The following is a 17,435-nucleotide window of genomic DNA, read 5'->3' as shown; positions in this document are numbered from 1 at the left end:
TAACAGGGTTCAAATATGTTCAGGGCTGGCCTTACCATGAGGCGACTGCCTCAGGTGCCAGACTGTGGGGGGGGGGGCACCACTAGGACCCAGAGTGTAGAAAATTGTGTCTGCTGCTGGTGCATATGTATTCTCTCTGCTCTAGATGCAGAGAGATGGTGGAGTGCTGTTCTGGAGGAAGGAGGGCACAAGAGACATAACAGGCAGGCAGGAGAAAAGGTGAAAGGGAATAACAGAAAGCAGCAGGAGTTTCAGGGAGAGAGAGGAGGAGGAGCCTCTTATGTATCTCTCTAGCACCCCCAGGAGCCTGGACTGATTAACACCAGCTTCTCAGGGAGGTTGCTGTTTCCTGCTGCTTCCCTGAACCCACTTGAGGAGAACAGGCAGTCAACTGAAGTAGTAGGAGCCAGTTAGGCCCTTAAGAGGCTGATATCTACCCTCACTCAGGCCCTGCTACCAGCCTGCTTATTTGTCCCCTTCAATCGAGTGTTGAGAGCTACTGTAGCTGGCACAGAACAGCAGTCATGAGTGAAAGAAGAAAACACCCCTTTGGGGCAGCATTCAGAAAAAGACAAAAAGCAAAGGAAGCTTTTCTATCTAAGCAGGAAGGAGTTCTCCTGAGATACATAGACACAAATGTTCACGGTGAGCCTTCCGGCCCCAGTGAGGATGTGAGTGGTGAGGAGATGCCTGATCTTCCAGTTAGTCAGAATGCAGGTGACCTGGCAGCTACTGCAGCATCCATATCTCTGGAATGGTGGCTGAGGCATGAAGGAGCATACGAATATTTAGCATATCTGGCACATAAATACCTTGCAATACCAGCTACAAAAGTGCCATGCAAATGCCTGTTCTCACTTTCTGGTGACATTGTAAATAAGAAGAGGGCAGCATTATTTCCTGCAAATGTAAACAAACTTGTTTGTCTTAGCGATTGGGTGAACAAGAAGTAGGACTGAGTGGACTTCTAAGCTCTGAAGTTTTACATTGTTTTGTTTTTGAGTGCAGTTTTGTAACAAAAAAAATTTACATTTATAAATTGCACTTTCACGAAAAAGATATTGCAATACAGTACTTGTATGAGGTGAATTAAAAAATACTATTTTTGTTTATAATTTTTACAGTGCAAGTATTTGTAATAAAAATAATGTACACTTTGATTTCAATTACAACACAGAATACAATATATATGAAAATGTAGAAAAACATCCAACATATTTAATAAATTTGAATTGGTATTCTATTGTTTAACAGTACAATTAAAACTGCGATTAATCGCAATTAATTTTTTTAATCACAATTAATTTTTTTGAGTTAATCACGTGAGTTAACGGCGATTAATCGACAGCCCTTAATTTTATAGATTTAAAGTTGGATTTTCAGAAGTGCTGAGCATTGACCTATTCTTCTCCCGTTAAAGTCAATGGAAGCTTTACTGCAGGCTTTAATGGGAGCAGAATTAGCTCAACCATCAGCACTTTTGAAAATCTTCCCCATTAGTAAATATAGTAGCAGTAATAGCAGTACTGATAAATTCTCCATAAAACCCTAAATAAAGAAAAAGCACATACCCAGCATTTCCAAGGTGAGATACAAGAGAGCGCTATGAGTGTTGTCAGCATATGTTTCAAGTTCCTGGATGTTACGATATGCTCTGTCATCCAAATTTTTCTCCTGTAGTTTGAGCACAGGACATGAATATGTATGAGTCTGTATTCCAACATGAACATGTTTTTTTGTGTGCAAACTGATCATTATAAGCAGATCTACATAATCCTTCAGTAGGGTATAGTGGACAAAAGTAACTCACATTAGGGGATGGGGAGGAATCACGTGTGTGTGTGTATGAATAAAACCATATACACATTAAGGAATACATTTTAAAACATCTCCAGTAATACAAAATATTATGTATGTGCAAGGGCAACCAGCTAAGGTTGCTGAAGGAACCACAACTGTTATGGATTTAAATTCTCTCTTGCAATATTGCATTAACATTAAATCAATTGGTGCTTGTTTACACTACAAGTGCTTTGCCAGTTTAGCTATACTGACAGAGTCCCCTGCCATAGATATAGCGTATACCAACAGGAGTTTTTTGCTGGGAAGAACACTACCACCCCCCAAATGACATTAGCTATGCTAGAGAGACAAGGTGGGAGAGACAATATCTTTTACTGGACCAATTTCTGTTGCTGAAAGAGACGAGCTCTAATATCCTGAGACTGACATGACTACAACAACACTGAATATTAACTATGCTGATGGAAGCACACTGTCAGCATATGTGCATCTATACTGGGATTTTTGCTGGCATAATTATGTCAGCTAGGAGGTGTGGTTTTTTCACATCTGACCAACACAGCTATGCCAACAAAACTTTGTAGTGCAGACCTGGCCTTGGAGTCTTCATGCCATGCTACTGCAGACTCACACCCTTAGTTCTAATGAAGGTACTGTACAGCATGTTTACACTATTAACTGCCAATTCTATTCCATTGTCAGTGAATGAGGCTTATATCTCAGTGAAAGAAAATTACAGATATCAGAATATGTTCCTCTAGTGTGTGCTTTTTAAAAGCACTTTTAAACTACTGAGTGTACTTGGCTGTCTCATGCAAATGCTATCAGAAATAGAACACTCACTCACTATGACAGGAAGGCTGGTCTTGTGGATAAAACATACAAGCCTGAGAGTCAAGAGACCTGGATGGTCTATGCCATAGACGCCTTGTGTGTGCTTGGGCGAGTCACTGGACTTCCAAGTCCCTTAGTTTCAGTGCAGAATGTGCATATTAATACTTATCTACCTCACACCAATGTGGTGATGTTAAAGTAATAAATATTTATAAAGTGTTCTGATAGGAAGTATGATCCAGGAGACTGGAGACCCAGATTCAATAGCCTGCTTCACCACAGGCTTCCCGTGTGACCTTCAGTAAGTCCCTTAACTTCTCTGTGCCTCGGTTCCCCATCTGTACAATGGGGATATTAGCATTTCCCTACCTCATAGGGGTGTTGCAAGGATAAATACATTAGAGACTGTGAGGCGTTCAGACAACTAAGGTAATCAGGGCCATATAAGTACCTTAGATATATATAGATCTTGTAGGGAAGGCAATATAAAAGTGCATGTAATCATAAATGACATTTGTTTGAGATTTTAAGCTCATAACTCATCTTGATATGAGGCAATATAGAAATATTTTAAAGTAATTTCTAAAAGCCAAACAGACAAGGTCACAGAATGCTGTCAGGAGACTATGATGTAGTAAGTGGATAGGAATAGGATGGCATGAAAAGACAGTCTGAGAAAGTTTTTCACTTTGACTTCTTATAAATTGCAGAGCACTGCATCTTTTAGAAATGAGAATTGACTGGAAGCCAGCTGTGTGTGAGAGCTAACTGTCTCTGATCTCTTGAAGGGAAACTCACCTCTGTGCAGAGGGCCAGCCCAAGGTCTAAGCACCACATAAGCCCACAGACCCCTAGACCCTCCAGTCAGCAGTGAGGTAAATTTGCAGGGTGGCATTAGGAAGCTTGCACTGATATTGCGAAAGTGAGGGCATTCGTTTTCAGAGCTGACAATCTGCAAGCTTTCATGAAAACTACAGTTTTTTAAAGCAAAAAATTTGAAGTTCTACCCTCTCCACCATGGCCACAAAGATAATAGAGTATGAAATGGAGTCTCAAGGAGTGGAGTTTTAAAGCAAGGGAGAAATTTTTAAAAACTACCAAGGGCCAGTATATAGGACACTTCTGTTCAAAGAAGAGAATACAACCATACAGAAACAGAAAAGATGAGCTCTAAGTTTTGGTTAGGTACACATGATTCAAAAAGTCAAAAATGAGAGGAAAAATTAAAATGCATACAACAGATTAAAAAATTACTTACTCTTCCATCAATAATCTTCAGAAGCCACCTTTTAGTCAAGTTATGTCTCTTGATAGCCTGGAAATGAACAAAGAAAAGCCATGTTACAGTTTAGAAAAAAGAAAAATTTGGAAAATTATTGAAAGCAAGGTATGATCAAGGCTGTAATTTTTTTTAATGATTTTTTGTTATTAAAAGTAAGATTTGACTTGCTCAGTATCAGCTGGGTTAAATCAAAATGGAAGAATAAAATGTGTGTAATAAAGAAAATTAAGTATAAAACTTTTCAACTGATCTCTCTTTACTACAGCTACAGAAAAAACAGAATCTTGTGCCTCAAGCCAACACGTAAGTGAAGGAGAAATTTTAAAAAATATATTTTCTTTAAAATGTAATTAAGTCTACTCATTCATTCCATTACTGAGTCATTCTATTATAACTTTCCACAAAATATTTGCAGATCACATTGTTCACTTCCCAAATGTTTTTTCAGGAGAACAATAAGTAGTATGAGAATATATATTATGTCAATAGATACTGTTTATACATAATATTCTAATATACATGAGTATTTTATATATATATTAATTATAATTATTACTTTTATTATAGAAAACTGATAATCCTCTACCATCTCCTGTTCAGCCACTCATCTCTGTCAAACTCTTGCCCTCCTTCCACAGCTGCTCCATTCTATTCCGTTTTTTTCAATCTTATTATTTACAATAATTCCCTCAAAATCACCTTCAATTTTGCAGCCAGTATGTCCTGTTGAGTATAATAAGTCTGACATGATTAACTGTTTACGATAGAAGTTTAGGAGCAGTCTGTTCTCAGAATCAAGGCTTTCTATAGATCATTATCTGCCTCTTTACATCTAATTTAAACCCTAAATAACTATTTCTGCAGATATTTAAAAAAATGTTGCAAAAGGTACATCTTTCTAATGATTTCAGTAGACTTTAGATTAGGCCTTAGATGCCCAACTGGTTTCCCAGTTTGTCAGCACTAACTGTCTGGTAAGTGCATTGGCTGCAACAGTGCCATAGTGGTCAAGAAGCAGCAAGTTAAGTTCTGTTAAATTACAGATACTGTGGCCCAAATTGTCAATAATTACTTCTAATTTTGGGTGCATAACTTCAGACATACAGGTCCTGACTGAAGTTCTGAACACTGACAACTCCCACTGAAATGTGTTTAAAATTAGGCGCTCAGTGTCTCAACTGGCATTCAAGATGGAGTTAGAGGTCACTTTTGAAAAGATAGCCCACACATACATTGTAATTTCACGTACAATCTGATGAGTTTCCTGATAAAATACAAAACATTTTCAAAGATCAGAGTTTTCAAGCATGGGTGTCTAAACTTCAGTGCCTAAATCCATATTTAGGCTTTTAAAATCAATGGGAGCTGCAAGCGTTCAGCACCTCTGAAAATCAGGCTAGTTTTATTTAGGGGCCTTCATATGAATTTGTTCACCAAACTTTGGGAACCAAGTTTGAAAATGTTGGCCATATTGCATATAAAATATTTGGGAATAGATATTTAATAAATACCAAACTGATAACTCATGTGTAAAACTGCAATTGTTCCCCGTGCAAACCTAGTAATGAAAATATAGTATGCAATGTTTTTGATAGAAGAAACATTAACTAAAGAAGCTCTATGAATTGGGCTACGAGAGAGGTCTGCAGGTTATCCATGAATTTGGACTGCTTTTTCAAGTTATTTTTTACAGGAATTGTTTTTTATTTTTATAACAACCTGTCCTTTTTTGAGCAGCTACTCTCTGCAAAGACTGAAATGACCATACAGGATCATTCCAGATGTGTCCAACGGCACAAGAAATAAAATCACAACTCCAGGAACCAATATGAGTGCACCATTATGAGGTAATCCAAGGAGATTGTTAGTTTGCCTCAGTGTTCTCTTTGCCCCCCAAAGCTGATTGAACATCCAAGAAATGCTTTTAAGCTTTTTGAACTATTTCTCACAAGCTCATTTGGCAATTGATTCTGTTTGAAGGGCCTGATAGAGAAGCCAGGTATGAGAGCAACCCTTGTTGCAGGAATGGATCTATTCCCCTCCCCCCATTACAAGATTGGTTTGCTCCCTGGAAAGAGGGTATATGACCAGCAGGTCTAACTATCTCAAAATCTGGCATTTTATACAGATGCTCATCCATATGATGTTTTCTACAATTATCCTTTGGGAAGAAACCATTGTTATTCATCCAAGCAGGCCCCAATGAGGAGAGTTGGGAAGAACATGTTTAGACATACACTGGCTTAGGGTATGCTGAATCTATTAGATCCAGACAAGAGACAACCAAACAGGAGGGGACCTTTGGAACGGAAAAAAAGAGTAACCGAGGACCAAATCCATTACTGGAAGCACAGACACTGTGGGAGAACAAAGAGACCAGCTTGCTTGTGGGCAGTCTGGCATGTACTGGGGCAGAGAGAGAGAGAGAGAGAGAGAGAAAGTGAATAAAAAGCAAAAAGGTGCAGAAATAAGGTTACCAATATCAAATTTTACCCTTTGCACCAAAGACATTTAGTCTGTTCTATTGGGGCTTTGAATCGAATAATCTATAACTAAGGTCCAGAATACTTGCCAGCTTCTGTTTTAATTATATTAGAGCTTTGTTGTGGCTAAAGAAATAAATAAATTCTGAGTTGGAGATATCTAGGAATAATGTTGGATCTCCTAGATGAGACTCAAGTAGATGCTGTTTATTTCTTGGTATTACCAGTGTTTTCTCTCTTTCTTCAACAGTTTCTTGTTTATAATTTGAATAGGATTGTTGACAGAAACAAGTACTGACTTGTGCTTGGCATCACAGGAGGAAGAGCACACTGGGTGCGTCCATTAACTCAGCAGTGCCAACATCAGAAAAAGGGGATAGTAAAGGGCTGTGATCTCTGACCTCAGATAAACAACAGGCAGTAGATGGGGAGCCATGATGCCCTCAAGTGAACCCTCTAATCATACAGGAATTGTAGCATAGACACCCACCATTACAGGGGGTTTCCCTGTTTTTTCTGCACTTTCAACACGGACAGAGGCACATGACGCCTTAGATGGAGAGTCTAAGATGTTAGTCTGTGGTCCTAAGGCAGTGACCTATCCCAGCTGGAAATCATAACTGTAAAGCAACATATTGGGGTCTATTTATTCCCATGTTAAGTACAGGCAACCATCAGTTATCTGGTGCAGTGGGGGTCCTAACTAGAGTGAACAGGTTTGGTCAGCTGGTCATTTTGTCCCCAACCATGGCCAGCGGAGATGCTAAATTGTAGGCATGCTTGAGTTTGTTGTTCTGGAGCTTCCATGAACTTACATAAAGGTGTCTTGAAGCAAATATTTCAAAAGTTGGCAGGTACATAGAATCCCTGTAACTCAGCATCCAAATCAGGACTTGCATTTTGTGCCAGTTTTTTTTTTTTGTTTTAAATGACCAACTGTCAGCTATGCAGTTTTCTAGGGAGTCAGAATGCATTGGAATACGAAATAGTGTGCATTATAGTTTTAACTGTGAGGGTGTGGGCCTCCTATAGTGTATCTTTCTTTGTATGGTCTCCTTTCTGGCTTTAGTCTCTGATCACACTAATTTCAGTCTTCTTTTAGTTCTTAAACCTTTGGAAAAGGCTAGCAGAGGCTGAGGAAAGTTTACTTAAACACTTTAATTGGTACTGATTTACAATTGTCACTCTAATGATTTTGTCCCTTCACCTGGTTAGAAGGCAAATTCTCTGATTAACATAGTTCTGACTAGTTGCTACATTTTTCTGGTAACTTCTCCCTAGATATCAGCTTTATGACTGTCCATCTCTCCCTTTTTTGCTTCAGGCTGCTCTTAGTATAACACATACAAAATATCATACAATATCTGTATAACACAAAATACAGTTAGTATGCAGTATAGCATATGCAAAACAACAAAACATTTTCCGCAGGTAAAAGAATAATTGTGCGTAAATTTTAAGACAGGAAAGATATTTTACCTTCCACAGTTCTATAGCAACTGGCTGATGTGGTGGGTTATCACAGTATATATCTTCCACAGCTTTCCTCCAAAACTGCATTCGCATCAAACCTATGGTCTTCTGTGTTATGGAGTCTTTAATCTGGAAAGAATATATTTACGAGTGAAATTTACAGTCTAATGGAGGCATTTAGTTTACGACACTTAAAGAGCATAACTAAGTATCATCTTTCCTGAATGATTTTTCTGATCACATGCCATCAGTATGCATCTTTCACAAGTAAGACCATGTCTACACTCCAAGCTAAATTGGCACTGCTGCGATCAATGCAGCGGTGTTGATTTAGCAGGTCTGGTGAAGACAAGCTAAACTGATGGCAGAGTGCTCTCCCATCAAGTCTCTACTCCGCCTCCCTGAGAAGCAGAAGCTATGTCCACAGGAGAGCATCTCCTGTCAACATAGCTCAGTGCAGACACTACTGTAAGTCGATCTCAGTTATGTAACTGAAGTCGACATAACTTAAGTAGCGTAACTTAGATCAACTTACAGTGTAGTGTAGACCAACTTGGTCATTTGAGGACTCATAGAGGACTTACCTAGGAAGTGGGAGACCTAGGATCTAGTCCCCTAATCCATTGACTTTATTTAGTCAGAGTGCAAGAACTTCAACATGAAAGACTGAGGGAGCCCCACATCAGAATATCCCATAACCCAATGGTTAGAGCACTCACTTAAGAGGGGTCACATCAATGTTCAAATCCTTTCTTCCCTTCAGGTAGAAGAGGGACTTGAACCAGGGGTCTCCCATATCCCAGGTGAGTATCCTAACCACTGGGCTAAAAGTTGAGAAAAGTCCTCTTCCTCCCCTGTGGCTTTTTGCTAACAGTGTAGGCACCTACTGTAAATAGAGTGTTTGCAGCTGAGAATGCCAAGACAACATGGGCGCCTCCCTGCAGCCCAGACTTAGGTGCCTCTCTCCAAGACAAGGGCGAATTGTAGCACACACCCCTCTTATTGGATGACTAGCTTAGGTGGCTCCCTGCCCAGCATGATGGCTTTTGTGAATCACAGTTGAAGGTGTCTCTCACCATTAATTGTATAGGAGGTTAGGGACTTAACTCATGGCAGGTCTACACTACAAATTTACAGCAGCACAGTAGCTATGAGCAGTAGCTGTGCCGCTGTAGAGCTTCTGGTGAAGATGCTCTAAGACAATGGGAGAGGTCTCTCCCGTTGGCTTTATACCTCTACCACCACAAAAAGGACACGCTCTCCTGCCAATATAGCACTGTTTGCACTGGCACTTGCATCGGTATAAGTATGTCACTCAGGGGTGTGGATTATTCACACCCCTGAGCAACGTAGCTACACCAAAGTAATTATGGAGTGTAAATCAGGGGTCAGGCTTTGTGAATCACAGGGATTTTCTAGGTGCCTAAAAGTTAGAAGTTGTGACACTCAGCCTCACAACACCTAATTTGTTAGACCACAGTCACTGCCCAAAGAGTTTACAATCTAAAACAGTGAGCAACATACAAAAGGAGTAGGAGAAGGAGAAAATAAAATACATACAATTTTTATACCTATATACACACACACGTACTATTTCTTTTTCTTTTTTTAACATGACTTCAAAATGAAGGCATTAAAGACACTGAGGGCTTGCAGGAGTGAGTCAAACTTTTACTACTATCAGGATTTCAACAGCTGCAAGAGAACAAGTCAGATAGTGACATATCTATCAACAAGAAAACTGCCAGCAGAGCTTGGATTCCAGTGTTCAATTGTTTGTGATGATGTACAAGGCAGAATGTTAAATTATTTGCAGTCTGGGATACCTTATCATCTTGCAGGTTTGGGCACTAAGTGCCTTGCCAGCGATGCTGAGTTTTCAGCTCCCCAATGCAACCTACAGGTTCAGCATCTCACAGGGACAAGCCCCTAATAATTAACGGCTTGATTTTCAAAGGTGCTGAGCACCAGCAGCTTACCCATGAATCAACAGGAGCTGTGGGCACTCAGCTTCTCTCAAAAATATGGCCACACATATCCCAAATGAAACAACACATGTTGGGTGAAATCCTAGCCCCACTGAAATCAATGGCAAAACTCAGGGAGGGGGAAATAATCGGGGCAGGATTTCACCCCACGGACATAGCATACTAAATGAACAATTTTATTCTTTAAACATTTTGCCAAGCTATTCTGGTATTTTATTAAAAAAAAAATTTACAGTTAACTTAAAGTTTCAACTGGCTCTCCATCAGTTCACCAAAATATGCAACAATTAAGATTTTTTCATCGATCATGCCTGTGTAAAAATCAGCTTTTCTCCAGTCATGCAATTTTCCAATAAGAAGTCTATGACTATAGACAAGCAGTTCGCAGGAAGGGCCAATACCTCTGACAAACAAAAATGTGTCTAATATTCCACAGTGAAGATCAAACACTTTGCCCAAATCTTCCTGTAAATTATAAAAGATTGCTTTGTTGTACATTTCACCTTAGTCACTTGCTTTACCTATCACAAAAATCACATCTACCTCCTTCAGTTCAACTAGATTACTAAGCAATTTTTAAACATTGCTACTAGATAATATTTTTATATGTATCACTTGACAATTAAAATACTAAACTTCAGCAAGCTATTGCATACTAATGTAATTCTTGTTTTTCTGATTAGTATTTGTTTTACTGCTCTTGAGATTTTCTTATGCTTTTTAATCACAGATATAAAATATATTTTTTAAAGATTCAGCATCGCACTACTGAAACCCAAAGACAAGCAGCTATTTCAAATATTCTTCTGAAGGCACATGTATTATGAGACTGGGCTGAACCACAAAATCCAGATCAGAATCTGGATTTCAAACACACAAAGTTCAGGTCCTGGACCAGTTTCACCTCAGAGGAATCCACGCCAGGGGATCACAGGCAGCGTTCCCACTGCTAGGGAGGGCAGCTTTAAATTCTGCCAGGAGTTTGCCAAGAGTCCTGACAACAGTGGCTGAACAGGATTATGTTTAACCAGCACATCCCCTGGGCTGTTCTAGCAAGGCCTTCCTTGCAAGCATCAACTGGCAGTTTGTGGGTCACTGTGGTGGGGCAGATCTCCACCCCAGTCAAGAAGGAGTTAAAGAGCTTCTCTGGGCAAAATCAGCCTTAACACAGCAGCACACTTGTGAAGCTTGTCAAGCCTGCAGATAAGCAGGTCCTTAAAAGGGAGGATGATGCTTGCTCCGTGTAGGGTGGCACTCTGAAGGTGTTCCCCAGCACCTTGCAATAGGGGTTGCTGACCAGGAAATGGATTGAGAGTCTTGGCTGCCGAAGCCCTCTCAGGAAAGAGAAGGGCAGGTACTTTTCTCTTATTTTTCTCCTTGGCTTCCTGAATCATAGAATATTAGGGTTGGAAGGGACCTCAGAAGATCATCTAGTCCAACCCCCTGCGCAAAGCAGGATCAATCCCCAACTAAATCCCCAAATGGCCCCCTCAAGGATTGAACTCACAACCCTGGGTTTAGCAGGCCAACGCTCAAACCACTGAGCTATCCCTCCCCCCTACTGAGCTATCCCTCCCCCCTGAAGGCCCAGGGCTCTGCTTTTTGAGAGCTGTGGAAGCATACTGACTTTTTGTTTGGACTACTTTAACTCCTCCCACCAGGGGGCAGATGCCCTGAACAGCACAGCTGGAGGGCTGTGCACCAGAGACAGAAGCACTGCCCACCCTCTGCCCAAGGGGACATTAGAGAAGTATAGCCTACTACAGCCATCTAGCAGAGAGACGATGTAACCACATTGTTGTTGTTTTTTAAATCTGCAACCTTCCCTCCTGAAAGTCTGCCAAGTCTCTGCCAGCATAGACCTAGAAATGAATCTGCCCTCAAGGTTTTTGGTTTGATCCTCTCCAGATGGATCTGAATTGTGCAGCTGACTCCTAAGTTTAGATTCTAAGCCCCCTCAGTTTCTACAGGTGTTTAGATCTGGGGTTTTGTGGTGGACCATCTGTTTATCACCCTTTGAAACACAAAACTTTAATCTCAGCATATAACACTTCTTTACAGTTCAACCTAGAGTCTTGAAATGATTGTGTTAGTTCAGTATTTCACAAATATATTTTAATACCTGCCTGGGCCAGTTCAACGTTGAAGGCTCTCAGAGCAAAAGCAGAGGTGCGGGATTCTGCAGGCAACAACAGAGAACATAGAAACCCTTCATAGTCACGTTTCCTATATATGACAAACAAAAAGAGATTATACATTTTATTTATAACTATATGTAAATTAGCAAAGAGTCCTGTGGTACCTTATAGACTAACAGATGTATTGGAGCATGAGCTTTCGTGGGTGAATGCCCACTTTGTCGGATGCATGTAGTGGAAATTTCCAGAGGCAGGTATAAATATGCAAGCAAGAATGAGTCAGGCTAGAGATAACGAAGTTAGTTCAATCAGGGGAGGATGAGGCCCTCTTCTAGCAGTTGAGGTGTGAACACCAAGGGAGGAGAAACTGCTTTTGTAGTTGGCTAGCCATTCACAGTCTTTGTTTAATCCTGAGCTGATGGTGTCAAATTTGCAGATGAACTGAAGCTCAGCAGTTTCTCTTTGAAAGTGTTGGAGCTGATGCTCCAACCCCTCAGACAGAGACCAACACCTACAAAATCTTCACCAAGCGTTCTCAAAACTACGATACCCACACGAGGAAATAAGGAAACAGATCAACAGAGCCAGACGTGTACTGCAAGACAAGCCCAAGAAAGAAACCAACAGAACTCCACTGGCCATCACATACAGTCCCCAGCTAAAACCTCTCCAATGCATCATCAGTGATCTACAACCCATCCTGGACAACGATCCCTCACTTTCACAGGCCTTGGGTGGCAGGCCAGTCCTCGCCCACAGACAACCCGCTAACCTGAAGCATATTCTCACCAGTAACTACACACCGCACCATAGTAACTCTAACTCAGGAACCAATCCATGCAACAAACCTCGATGCCAACTCTGCCCACATATCTACACCAGCGACACCATCACAGGACCTAACCAGATCAGCCACACCATCACCGGTTCATTCACCTGTACGTCCACCAATGTAATATACGCCATCGTATGCCAACAATGCCCCTCTGCTATGTACATCGGCCAAACTGGACAGTCCCTACGTAAAAGGATAAATGGACACAAATCAGATATTAGGAATGGCAATATACAAAAACTTGTAGGAGAACACTTCAATCTCCCTGGACACACAATAGCAGATTTAAAGGTAGCCATCCTGCAGCAAAAAAACTTCAGGACCAGACTTCAAAGAGAAACTGCTGAGCTTCAGTTCATCTGCAAATTTGACACCATCAGCTCAGGATTAAACAAAGACTGTGAATGGCTAGCCAACTACAAAAGCAGTTTCTCCTTCCTTGGTGTTCACACCTCAACTGCTAGAAGAGGGCCTCATCCTCCCTGATTGAACTAACCTCGTTATCTCTAGCCTGACTCTTGCTTGCATAGTTATACCTGCCTCTGGAAATTTCCACTACATGCATCTGACGAAGTGGGTATTCACCCACGAAAGCTCATGCTCCAATACGTCTGTTAGTCTATAAGGTGCCACAGGACTCTGCTGCTTTTACAGATCCAGACTAACACGGCTACCTCTCTGATATATATAAATTAAGCATTCGACTGGTCAGCACTGAACTTACTTCTAACAGGAGTGAATTGTGACATCAACTAGTAACTCTGGCCAAAGCAAAAATAGATGTTTTTATTTTAAACAGTTAAAAGAACAGATTTCATTCACTCCCCCTGGGAAGTAATCTGAACACCCAGTGCACCAGCGGGAGCAGCTGCACCTTTCAGAATCAGGCTTTAAGAGATTTGCCCAAAGTCACAAAGCAAGTCTGTGGCAAAACTGCAATTACAGTCCAGATCTCCTGACTTCCAATCTTGTGTTCTAATGAAACCACGCTTACAGAGATTGTAATATTTTATTATAAAACACAACACTCTTTGGAGCTTGGCAGAGAACAGTTTGTTTAACCTGTGGAGTTTCTGGGTATGTCTACTTCTGGAGCTGCAGGTGTGATTCCCAGCTTGAGAAGACATACCCACATTAGCTCTGATGAAACTAACAGCTAAACATATAATATAGCTGCAGTAGTGCGAGCCACTGGACGGGCTAGCCACCCCAAGTAAATGTCTAGGGTCTTGGATGGGCATGTACTCGGGGCAGCTAGCTTCTCTCGCCACTTGTGCTTCCATGTGTACACTCTATTTTTAGCATGTAGGCTCACTGAGCACTAATGCAAGTATGTCTCTTCGAACTGGGAATCAAACTCCCAGTTTGAAGTGTAGATACATCCTTTTGTTTGTTTGCAATTCCAATCACAGCATAAAGTTTACAACTGTGGCATACTGACTATAGGTAGCATGCTGCTGATCTAAACTGATGTACACTCCTTTGGCCACTTGGGAGTGCCATTAAATTAAAAACAACTGCAGCACACAAAACCGTACCATAAAATGCATAGTTCTACTCACCTATTCTTATTGCAAGCAGAATTCAAAACTGTCTATATGGTTAAGGTGCCTGTTTTTTCAGCCCTTGCATTTATAGGGTGAAACTTTGCATTCAAGGTTCAGCCCCTAACTTCAAGAGACAGACATCTGGGCACACATTTACTCACTTTCATGATAACTGTTGATCCCCTCCCACCCCATTTTAGTTATGTTTGTTTCATAGACGAGGTAAAAATAAAAAATAAGTGGGCAAGTTTTAACTATTTAATTATGAGTGTCAAGGCAAAAAGAAAACTAGGTTTGCAGACAAGTACTTTGTGGAGATAAAAACAGTAACTGGAAATCTACTGTGAATTTTCAAAACAAATCCCTGAGGCCTGGTCTACACTAGGCTTTTATGTCGACTTTAGCGCCGTTATATCGAATTAACCCTGCACCCGTCCACACCAGGAAGCCATTTAGTTCGACATAAAGCTCTCTTTAAATCGATTTCTGTAATCCTCCCCAACGAGAGGATTAGCGCTAAATTCGACATGGCCATATCGAATTAGGCTAGGTGTGGATGGAAATCGACGGTAATAGCTCCGGGAGCTATCCCACAGTGCACCACTCTGTTGACGCTCTGGACAGCAGTCCGAGCTCGGATGCTCTGACCAGCCACACCCCCGGGAAAATTTGAATTCATTTTCATTTTCCTGTCTGGGCAGTTTGAATCTCAGTTCCTCTTTGGACATCGAGGGGAGCTCAGCAGCAGTGGCAACTATGCAGAGCTCTCCAGCAGAGATGGCCGTGCAATGTAATAGAAAGAGGGCCCCAGCATGGACTGATCGGGAAGTCTTGGATCTCATCGCAGTGTGGGGCGATGAGTCCGTGCTTTCAGAGCTGCGCTCCAAAAGAAGGAATGCTAAGATCTACGAGAAGATCTCCAAAGCCATGGCAGAGAGAGGCTACAGCCGGGATGCAACGCAGTGCCGCGTGAAAATCAAGGAGCTGAGACAAGGCTACCAAAAAACAAAAGAGGCTAACGGACGCTCCGGATCCCAGCCCCACACATCCCGTTTCTACGAGGCACTGCATTCCATCCTGGGAGCGGCCGCCACCACTACCCCACCCCTGACCGTGGACTCCGAGGATGGGATCATGTCCGCGGCCGGTTCCTCGTCGGACATGACAGCGGACGGGGAAGATGAAGAAGGAGATGAGGAGGACGAGGCAGTCGACAGCGCTGGCACCGCTGATTTCCCCGACAGCCAGGAGCTCTTCATCACCCTTACCGAGATCCCGTACCAACCGTCCCCATCCCTTACCCCGGACACAGAATCAGGGGAAGGATCAAGCAGTAAGTGCTGTAAACATGTAAACATTTATTTAAAACAGAACGGTAATATTTATACTATTAACAATGTATATTTATAAAAGTTCTGTAAACTAGTAAAAAAATAATCAGGTACAAAACAGGAATATTTACAAAGGTAACAAATGGGTTTTCATGATTTCTCTGTCTTAGGCTCTTCTCAATTTAGTCCCAAGTGTTTTAAAAAATTTTCACAATGTCCGTTACTACATGATTCCCAGGCCCAAGACGCTCCACTCCAAAGTCCCAGTGCACCTACGCGAAAATCCGGTCAATGTGGCCGGGGATCGACGAGAAATCCTCGTAGGAGAACTCCTCGTAGGTCTCGTGGAGGTAGAGCTCAAGCCTGTTGATCAGGTTCCGGGGTAGGGCGATCTTAGTGGGCCCTCCGTGGTAGCAGACATGTCCCCTCCACGCCACAATCAAGTACTCCGGGATCATCGCACGACATAGCATGGCGGCATACGGCCCCGGTTTCTGCATGCTTTCCCGCAGCATGCGTTCTCTCTGGGTGTCCGGGATCCTCAGGAGGGTGATGTCGCTCATGACGCCCTGCTTTGAATTAGGGAGGGGAATGTTAGTATTGGGACTGCTTTACAGCCACGCGGTGGAGGGAGAGGGGCAGCATACAGGGATCTTTCCCTGGGACAGCCGCGAGGGGGTGGGACAGGGGCAGAGTTGATGCTGTCCTGATTGCTGGCAGCAGAAACTGGCATTGCTTTCAATGTGAAAGGAGGCCAGTGCTACTGCTGGAGTTTTAAGCAGCCACAAGTCTGCGGCTTACCATTATTGCCCGCTCCAGAAGTTCAGGTCTCCAGCCACAGTTCTCTGAACACTCCAAGACCTCCGCAAGTCCACAGGCACTGAAGGCGACGGCCGAAAATTCGACCTTGTCCTGAGTGCGCATGTGAGAGGTTCAGTGCATGGTCTTGTTCACAGAGAAAGACTAGGTTCTTTGTATACAATTTCATTTATCTGTCTCAGGAATTCACTCCCTTTTTACAATTCACACAGACACATCTGCGACTGTCTCCCAACCCAGCCTGTCAGCACACTCCCAGAGGCTAGCGCAGATTAGGCGGAGGAAGAAGAAGAAGACGCGTGAAGACATGTTCTCAGAACTAATGGGATGCTCCCGAGCCCAGGCAGCCCAGCAGACACAGTGGAGGGAGAACTTGTCACAAATGCACCGAGCAGTCATGGAACGGGAGGAGAGGTGGCGTCAGGAGGACCAACAGGCTACTGAAAAGCTGCTTGGACTAATGAGGGAGCAAACGGACACGCTCCGGCGCCTTGTGGATGTTCTGCAAGACCGGAGGCAGGAGGACAGAGCCCCGCTGCAGTCTATCTGTAACCGCCCTCACCCGCCACCAAGTCCCACACCACCCTCACCCAAACTCCAAAGAAGGAGGGGCGGCAAGGGCCGTTAAAACTTTCAGTCAACCCCTGCAGACTGCTCTAGCACTAGAAGGCTGACATTCCCCAAAATTTCATAAGTCCTTTCCTACCCACCTCACACAAGCCCCCGTCCAAGTTTCACCCCCCACGTTTCATGTCTGGTTCGCAATAAAATGTTTGTTTCTCTCCATTACTGTTTCAGTCAGGTTCTTTTGAGGGAGAGTCTGTCTGGAGGGGGGGAAGGGGCTTGGTAATTGGACAGGACAGTGACCTTTAGCAGGGTACAGAGGCGGTGTCAGGTCCAGC

General features: G+C 42.5%; 1 protein-coding gene across 2 annotated transcripts in view; it reads right to left on the bottom strand.

The window, feature by feature from the left end:
- Nucleotides 1-17,435, bottom strand: part of NDUFAF6 (NADH:ubiquinone oxidoreductase complex assembly factor 6) — a 34,187-nt gene that overhangs the window by 13,289 nt on the left and 3,463 nt on the right. The window contains exons 2-5 of one of the 2 annotated variants that reach the window (XM_024202179.3): nucleotides 11,990-12,089; nucleotides 7,882-8,004; nucleotides 3,896-3,952; nucleotides 1,572-1,674 (exon numbers count right to left, since the gene is read on the bottom strand). In XM_024202179.3, coding sequence (XP_024057947.2) covers nucleotides 1,572-1,674; nucleotides 3,896-3,952; nucleotides 7,882-8,004; nucleotides 11,990-12,089 — 383 coding nt within the window. Of the gene's footprint in view, nucleotides 1-1,571; nucleotides 1,675-3,895; nucleotides 3,953-7,881; nucleotides 8,005-11,985; nucleotides 12,090-17,435 lie in introns of those variants that run through there. The other variant, XM_024202185.3, reaches the window with a different exon arrangement.

This window comes from Terrapene carolina, unplaced genomic scaffold, assembly GCF_002925995.2.
Source record: "Terrapene carolina triunguis isolate 2854851 unplaced genomic scaffold, T_m_triunguis-2.0 Scaffold58, whole genome shotgun sequence".
NCBI classification, from domain to species: domain Eukaryota; kingdom Metazoa; phylum Chordata; order Testudines; family Emydidae; genus Terrapene; species Terrapene triunguis.
Note: the sequence above shows the minus strand (reverse complement) of the source record. Positions and strands in the feature narration are given on the sequence as shown.